This window comes from Chaetura pelagica, unplaced genomic scaffold (genome assembly GCF_000747805.2).
Source record: "Chaetura pelagica isolate M959 unplaced genomic scaffold, ChaPel_1.0 scaffold142, whole genome shotgun sequence".
In the NCBI taxonomy this organism is placed as follows: domain Eukaryota; kingdom Metazoa; phylum Chordata; class Aves; order Apodiformes; family Apodidae; genus Chaetura; species Chaetura pelagica.
The window spans coordinates 13,083,238-13,092,496 of NW_009952973.1; the positions used below are offsets into that span (position 1 = coordinate 13,083,238).

General features: G+C 41.7%; 1 protein-coding gene across 1 annotated transcript in view; it reads left to right on the forward strand.

The window, feature by feature from the left end:
- The first annotated feature begins 1,390 nt into the window (after positions 1-1,390).
- CDKN2AIP (CDKN2A interacting protein) overlaps positions 1,391-9,259 on the forward strand; it is a 10,773-nt gene continuing 2,904 nt past the window's right edge. Inside the window, exon 1 of the mRNA XM_009996013.1 lies at positions 1,391-1,524. Coding sequence (XP_009994315.1) covers positions 1,391-1,524 — 134 coding nt within the window. The remainder of the gene's footprint in view (positions 1,525-9,259) is intronic.

Genomic DNA, 9,259 nt, shown 5'->3' on the forward strand with positions numbered 1-9,259 from the left:
TCTGCCTCCATGACCTTGCAGTAGTTTCATCATTTTTACAAAGCTACGGTGGCTAAAATTACTATCCCCTTCCTTCCTGCTTCTTTCACTACTTACAGTCTTAATTAAGAAGTAAAACAGAGCAGTTCTAAGAAGCAGCTACACTGGATGTCCATTATTCCACAGCAACAACTCACAGCCTGAAATACAACTTCAAAGGGCATCTTCAGGTTTTACCAAGAGGTAATCCCTGGCACAAAGCCACATCTGACACCTGTATGTGGCAAATGCATGTGTAACTGCAGCAAAACCCTACAGGGTAATGAACAAGAGGCCACGGGCAAACGATTTCTTTCTTTGGATGTGCACATATGTCTTGATGCAGCAGTATGTGCAGAATCCTCCAGCCAGGTCTGAGTCACAGGCACTGTGTATTTACATGACCACAGTGTTGTATCTAACCTAATTAGCACCATGTCCAACCTAATTAGCACCACCTACCAACAGGGTTAAGTACTTTGTGTATAGCAGCACTCATTGTCAAGTCCACAGCTGCTGTTTCCTATTCTGCAAGTAACTCAATGAGTATGCACTGTTAAGTCCTGTGCTCTGTTGCATGGTGTAAAAGTGTCCTCTGTCATGTATTTAATAAACCCCCCAAATTTTTAGTATCTTGTTTTATTTTATTGCTTCCAAGGTAGTATGAAGCTTCACTTACTGCTGTTTTTCCATGCATTTTCTGTTTAACTGAATAGGAAAAAAATGCTTAGCATACCAAAATACTAGGAGAAATTTTGTTTAACATATACTTCTACATGTGTCTAAAAAGAACACGAATGCTGAAAACAACTAGGTGAAAAGAAATCCCTAGGTCTCTATGCTCAGCAGCTCAAGTAAGTGCTGACTCTCTGCTATCTTGTCTCTGGGGCACTAATTTACAATTCTGTAAGATGCTACTGTAAACTGCTTAGTAGCAATGCTATGTCCATTTGCACAAGCGTGAATGATGATCCAAGGTATGAAGCAACAGAAAATCAGCCTCTGGCACTTTATATGACCTTAGGGAAGTACATCTCCTTCAGGGCATATTTGGGAATTTTTGTTTTAAAAAAAAAAAAAGTTCTGTGACAGTTAATCCCTTTTAGCTTCTCAAATAAACCAGTAAGAGTATGCCCACTTCATTACATTAAGTGTAGTAATGAAACCCAAAATTCCTATAAACTGGATGTTATCAGCTGACAAATTACCGTAAGTGTCATGGTAGAAGAAATCTTGAGAGATTTGGAGGATGCAGCAGTTGCTTCAGGGAAGGTATTCCATATGTTGAGGGTGACCAAAAGGACATTATTAACACAGCTACGAGAAGAGCAGATGGAGTAGATATGGAGACTGAGAGAGAAGAGGACAGCAGATGACAGGAAAAGGCAAAGTTGTTAAGTGTTGTGGCACATTTGAGATTGCAGTTGAGCTGACAGAGCATGTAGCTGAGTGGGTGGGCTCCATGGACACTTGGCAGAACAGCCAGGCAAACCCTTACAAGAAGACGTGAGTATTTCTGTGCCAGATTAGCTCCCACAGCTGGCTCACAGACAAGCACCAGCATTGGCACAACGGCAGTGCCAGGAAACAACCTATCAGGAGGAGTGAGGGAGGAGGTACAGTACTACCCTTTTGCAGCAGATAGCTATTAGCTTGGTTTAGCTCTATTGTCAAGATCAGATCACGGCTCAACAGCTAGCAACAGCACTGCATAAACCAGCATAAGTCACTGCTGCTCTCCAACCCCACATCTTGCACTTGGCTCTGCTCCAGACGCAATCCTCCCCCCTGTTTAACCAGCAGGAGGGCTGCCCAATAGACTAGATTGGAGAAATAACCTGGTTGAAAAAGGTGTTTCTCCTCCCTTCCCCATGCTCCTTTTCAGACAAATCAGGTTCCTAATCTGGTTTACCACATAACTGAACAAAACAACTGTGCCAACAAACTAGTGGACATATTAAAGAGATAGGAGGGAATGGCTGAGGGCAGAGACTGTATGAGGCCAGCACAGCTGCCAAAAAAATTGTAAAACTGCACTCTCAGAAGGCTAGAGGGCTTGCAGAGACACAATATCTATGGAGATATACTAAAGAGGTAAGTACAGAAACAAGTCACAGAAATAGGCCAGGGAGATAAGTGCAAGAATAGTGTTCCAAGGGACCTTTTCTGACAGGTCAGGCATAGCAAAAAAATCTGTCACAAGCAGGATGAGAGATAACAGAAGCCTAAGAAAGCATATCTGTGATGTGAGCAGAGATAAGAAGACTTTAGAGAAGAAAAGAAACAAAATTCACATACATCAAGATAAACAGGTCAAAAAAGAGAGTGGAGTGAAAGATGACTCATAGGTTATAGGTCTGATTGACAGAGTAATTGTGTGCTTTCCAGGTAGGATCCCGCAGGCCCTACCCAGGAAAAAACAGGGGTCCTTGTATGGGGACTGCAGATGGAGTTTCAAGTCAGGAGGTTCTCTGAAACACTATACAACATTTCCTCAACAGGTGGAACCTTTTCATTCTGAATTAATTCCTATGCTTTTTTTTTTTTTTCAAATGAGCTTAAAAGCTAACACACTTCCACTTGGTCATAACGGTCTAAGTGGCCAGTATCAACAGCCTTGCCATGGAGGACAGGGACCAAAAATTCTGCAGATGTTTTGCAAAACTCCACATAGGAATCCGAACGGGCCAAAATCGCATCTTTTAGCCTTTACCTTTTTGAGGGGAGAAGAGATATTCAGGTTCAGAAGCCTTGACTCTGTCTCCACTGTAACTTTACTACCATCAAAACCTAGAGCTACAGCTAAGACTACTCAAGAGGTGGTTTTAATGATAAATTATTACATCAGGATGGAAAAGGAGACCACATTTGTCTATTTCAGTAATGGAATGAAAAAGTAAGCCACTCTCACTTTTTGGTGTAATACTCAACTTCTGAAGGTATTTCTGAGCAATCTTGTCTCCTTCAGTGCCATCCAGTGGAATTCATGTGAAATAACATGCCTATGCACAGGGTGGATATACAAAAATACCTCAGCACAAAAAACAGCTCTGTGGTTTCAGGAGGTACTGTGCATACCAGGTAAATTGCAGGTTGTCAGGGATATTGGTATAACAATAATGAAAAACTGAACCGTGACTTTCAATAGCAATAATTCAAAATAGATGTGACATTTTTGCCTGGAGTCTCAGGAAAGCTCCTTATGTCATTTCTAAAATAGTTATTTGTGCCTGCAAAATATGTAGCACATAGAAAATTCATACTGGTAAAGCATGGTATAAAGATTTAATAGCATTCATTTGTGTAATGTACTTACCCACAACCCAAGCCAATAAAATATTAGTTGTAATTTTTCTTTTCCTCCAAAGCACAAATAGTTCAACTGAAGAAGCAGAGGTATCTAGATGTATAGGTGCTTATACTCTCAGTAATACAAGTATTTTAAAAACGTATTCACACATACCTATATTGTATTACATATGAATGTATATGTAGACATGCATATATGTGTGTATAAATATATATGCACACACAAATAAAAGTTTGGTATGTCATAGCCACTTTTTTTTTCACATAAGACCTTCTTGCCCTTTTAGTGCTTTCCTGAATCCTCTTGAATTACAATTAACTTCTGCCAATATTTGCATTAAGATTCTTAAGGCTGTTTTCTTGCTTTTTCCAACTCTAGGGTAGAGCTCGCTGCCAAAAGCCTATGGCTTGTGACCTAAAAGTTTTTTAAAAGTGGCTTGCAAGATGGATTTCTGCAAAGAGATTTATACCTCTTTCCTCCTTTACAGCACACAGAAAATACAAGAACATAGTTATACTAAATTAGAATGGCAGAATATTTGCTTGGTCTTACTTACCCTAGCAGATGGCTACTGCAATGGAAAAACAAAAATTGAAATGCTAATATCTCTGTGTTCTCTGAGTTTTAACTTCACTTTCTCTAAGTGTCTGTTCAAATCCCAGCAGTTCTTCTGTCAGTGCTCCCCTTCCCATCACAGCTGGTCCCTTTGCTCAAGTCAGAACTTGATTCAGCTTGATTTTGTCTGCTCTACTCTTGTGCTCTCATTCTTCTGGTTTCCTCACTGGCTTCCACATCTATCCTCTCTTATCTCACTGAGTCCTAAGCTCCTGGCATACAGTCCTCCTCCAGCTCCTCATCTATACTTGTACTTGTTCCCTTGCCTTGAACTTGTTCTACTTCATTTCTCCTTGAGAATTTAATTTCCTTCTTCACCTAATCCCAGTATCCTATTACTCCCATGTTAAGCTTTTCTACCCCCTAGTCTCAACATTTCCTGTCTCCACGCTTACTGTTTCCCTCCCCTTAGTCAGGTCTGTGTCACCATTTCTATCAGACACACTCAAGCACCTGTGAGAAGGACATAACAGCAGCTTTTTTGGAGCACAGGGGATGGTCTCTGTAGCCTCACTCTCAGTCCACAGTGGCAAACAGAGGACTTTTTTGGGGCCCTGCAACCCACAGCTGGGATAGACTTCATTGCAGTAGTGGCAAGGATGGTGGGGACATGTACTAAGTCAGCAATGTAGAATATTCATTTATTCAAAGGCTTATAAATGATGCTAAGTGTAGTCAGAAGATCAGACACCCCCTCCAAATTATTTTTTTCATTATAAATTCTGAGTCTGCTCTATAGCATCAAGGCACATAAGCACTTCAAATATAAGATCTCTACAATATTTTATCCTAGACAAAGCCCCCTTTTTTTTTTTTTCCTGCCTTGGCTCTTAGATCATGCTTAGTAGCAATAAAGGCGTCCTAAACTTTCATTCTAGGTAGGAAAAATTTCACGCCAAGCTAGTGACGTTTAGCAAGTTGTATGCTACATAAAACATAGTTTAGCAAGAAAAATTTAGCAAATGGTGTGCTACCTTTAGCTGTAGTTAAAGCTTAACAAATTAATTTAAAGGAAAACAACTGACAACCGTATAATGCCAATAATAATGTAGGCATTATTATATATTTTAAGTATAATGTATTACTAAATGTAAAATACTACTTAAGCTAGTAATAAGAACACATATGTATTAAGGAAAATTATTAGAAATTAAACTCTTATTTTTTACCTTTAGTTGAGAATTCTCAGAAGAGTAGATGATTTTGTAATCCAGAGCAGCTTACAGTAGTATAACAAGTCATGTAACTGTGGTGAAATAAAAACACAGATTTACTACTCTTAACTTCCCTTCCATTGACAAGCCTACATAGTCATTAATTGTCATTAATGGTCTTTTAGCCAGTATTTTCTTTTATTCCAAGGATTAGTTTTTTGAACAGTAATGACATTAGCACATGCATACATGACTTCCTGGAAGCGCTGTCCCTTGCCTGGCTTGGAGACCTTCTATGACCTGCTCCAGCAGAACACATACATTATCTTAGGAAACAGCAAAATGTCTCTTCCCCACCCTCCTTCAAGCTGCATTTTTAATTAACTTAAGCCAGGGCTGCTCAGTGTTTACTTGTTACTTAAAGCAGGGACCAACCTACAGATGCTACTCTGAGGATTTATTGTGCCAGGCCAGTAAGATCCCAGTTATTGCCTTTCTGTGGCAATAACTCTGAGCTTTATCTTTGCAATGCTGTGATGTTAAGGGCACACTTCTCATATTAAGCTGGATCAAGAGTGTCACTATATATTAACCTTAACTGCACAGAACATAATTGAACTCAATGGGACTACTGCCCTCTCTGTTTCAGCGGGACTTGACTTTGAAAAAATAATTCACTGGTTTACAAAGGCAGAAATAAACTTTCTTTATTAGAGAGGAAGTGCAGGTGCGATACTGTGAGTATAGACCCTGGTATGATTCACCTTGAGATTATAGTTATATCTTGCCAAAGAAGCTATTATCAAGCCCCAAATTACTCTAACAACACTACCATCAATGTGGCATTTAGAAGTTCCTTCCCTAGTGGGAACAAAAACATCTCTTTTCTTCCAACGTTGAAAATTAAATATACAGTATTAGCACCATCAATGAGGTGCTTAACTTCAAAATTGGCTTTCCTGGTGAGAACGAAAATACTACTTGCTACTTACTACTTTTTTAACAGCAGTGTTTGTCTCTTTTTCCTACTACATGCACTTGTTTAATCAACCAGAGACACAGTATGTCTCCAGTGCTCAGACAGCACTGGGGGCATACACCTATGTTTGTCTGTGTGTGCACACCCATGGCGTCCCATGCTCTTGGGATGGGATCTAGTCTGATTGCAGTATGATAGAAGTGCACAATAATAAATTAGAAATAATATGTCTGGGGAAAAAAAACCAAACAGGTAGGGAAGACAAAAGACTCGATTTCAGTTTAAGTCACCGTTGTTCAAACAACAAGGCTACTGATGTAGAAGGAACACTAGAGAAAATCAACCCAAAATTAACAGCATAAGGTGCCAAAAAAGTACCAGACCATAGAAGTTACTCACTACAGCCAAAAACTGTTGTGAGCCACTCTCAAGTGTGCAGGATTGTCCTCTTTACTTTTCTCCAGCTGTCATCTCTGTATTCACGTGTGGTCAGTGGGCAAGTAGATGATATGGCTCTCAGTCCATTTGCTGTCCAAAATTGGACAATTTCATCTGAGCAGTCATTGAGCCACCAGATAATGTATTAGACCTTGCAGCTGTGCCAAGTCTCTAACACTCCCTAGAATGACACTTTTGGAGAAGTGTGGGACTCACAATTGAGTCCATATAATCATATACACACAGGGTGAGCAAGAACACACAAAACTCTGAGATGTGGAGGGCCATCTCTGATGTTTAGCATGAGGCTGTCATTCACCCAGCAACATCAGTTTAACTTCTGGAAATCCCTCTGAGTGTAAGGGATTGCCCCATTGCCCTTGGAGTCTAACCCTCCACAGCTCCTCTTAAGTGGTATATGACCTGCTCAACACAGACTAGTCCTTAATCTCAGCAGTTCAAATGGCTGTGGAGGAGAACAGGGCATTCAAGACTATGCTATTTGCTGTGCTATGTTTGCAAGACCACAGGCAGTCTTGCTCCAGCCACCCAGGCCTGGCTGAATTCCTGAGGGGCAGATCGCAAACCCAGGCCAAGTTCCCACTAGCTCTGTTAGAAAGCAAACTGCTGTGTGAACAACAGGCCGGAGGTATGGATTATTTCAGCTTGAGTGCAAATTCAGACCTGTGTTTGCCAAAGACTATTCACTGTTCCCTTCTAGAGCCTGTAGTGACCATGTAGTCATGAATCACGGTATCACAGACTCAGAGGTTTCGAACACAGGCCCATCCCGTTTCTAGGTGGAAACCACCCTAGAGTGACGGATCATGCCCTTCATGTATTTCAAGCTGCATGACCAGATAATCACAAGCAGGACTGATAAAATGAACACCTGGGACCAGAGGGGTAACCCTACACCAGTGGTGGCCACAGTGCCGTTTCTAAACCTTCCGACACTGTTTCTGAACTAGCCCATTGCACCAAGATACCCACACCAAAGAGTATACAAACTTTCTGCCCTTTTCATCCTCTGCAGAACTGTAGAGTGTTTGTCAGGTCTCATCCCACTCAGTACCGTTCTCTCAGCTCTCTGTCATTGAATTATTCTTGGTGATGCACAAGATAACATTGTGTGGGCTAAATAAGAAAGCTAAGGAAAAGCACTTCCATTCTAACAATGAGTACAGAGCCAAGTGAATTCAACTATTATTTTTTTTTTGCTAAGTTTCCTTAATCACTTAGTTTTGCATCATAGAGGCACTACAAGATAAACCACTACATACTGATTTCCATGAAATAAGACATTAAATCACTTAAGGAGAAATACTCTTTCTTTAAATGCAATCTATCTTGTTGTTTGCTTCATTATAACATGTAGGTGTTAAAAATTGAAAACTTAAGCAAACACAGACTTCTCACTGGGGATGGGGGGGAAGGAATCAATACATCTGTCCCCAGACAGCCCTTTGTAATTCAAACCTCTATCCTCTGGTGCACTAATTCAGCAAGCACCATCTCAGCAGACTAAAGCTTGTGGTATTTTCACAGCATGCTTATTACTTTTTCACACAGAATTCTCCAACTGGTTTTGAATCAAATTCTGTGGTGAGCTTTTGCAACATAGAAGACAGCCTACAGAACTGGGCAAACAATTCCCTGAATCCTTTGTAGCCAGCAGCCCTCATACTAATAATCCCTCATTTAATGTTTCCTCCAAAATGCCATAATCCATTTCCCTACCACCACCTTCCTATCACACACCAAAGAGGTAAAAATACAAATTGATTCCATAAGCTCAAATCTCAGAAAGGCTAGAATGAATCTGTGAGAATGATGAAACAAAACAAAATGGCTTTTGTTCAATCAGGCAGAATACAAAACAGGTGGTAATTATGCCCATACTATCTCTTTTCTCCTAGCACCTCAACAATTGGAGAGCAGGATTGGAAAACAGGCAGTCTGTCATGGGCCCACGGGCTGAACTAACAGGTGTCCAGAAGCTTACACTCCTTTAAGTATGAGCCTGAATGAAACAATCTGTGTGCAGTACCCGTACATCCACTGTGGAAAACCTCAGGCTTCAGCTACAGCAGGACAAAAAAGCCAAACCCACCCCAATCCGTACTAGCATAGCATCACAGCATCACAGAATGCCAGGCTGGAAGGGGCCTCAAGGGTCAGCTGACCCAACCTTTCTAGATACTACTATAGTTTATATGAGATGGCTCAGCACCCTGACGACCTGAGACTTAAAACTGTCCAATGTGGGGGCATCTACTGCTTCCCTTGAGACTATTCCAATGTTTGACTGTCCTCATGGTGAAAAATTTACCTCGTGTCCAACTGGAATCTCCCCAGAAGCAACTTCTGCCCATGACCCCTTGTCTTTTCCATGTGACTCCCTGTCAACAGGGAGTCTTCTTGGCAGCCACCCTTTAAGCACTAGAACACTGTAATAAGGCCTCCCCTGAGCCTTCTCATCTCAAAGCTGAGCAAACTCAAGTTTTCTGAGCCTTTCCTTCTATTGCCAGGTGCTCCAGCCCTCTGACCAGCCCTTCCCTGGACCCCCTCCAGCCTGTCCGCATCCTTTCTGTACAGCGCGGACCGAAGCCGGACGCCGGGACCCCCCGTGCGGCCGCCAAGGGCCCGTCGGCTGAGGAGGGAGGGACGGGAGGCCCGAGGCGCCGCCTCGCGCCCTGAGGCCCCCGCGACCGTTAGGGCGGGGACCCGGCGCGCGCCTCCCCC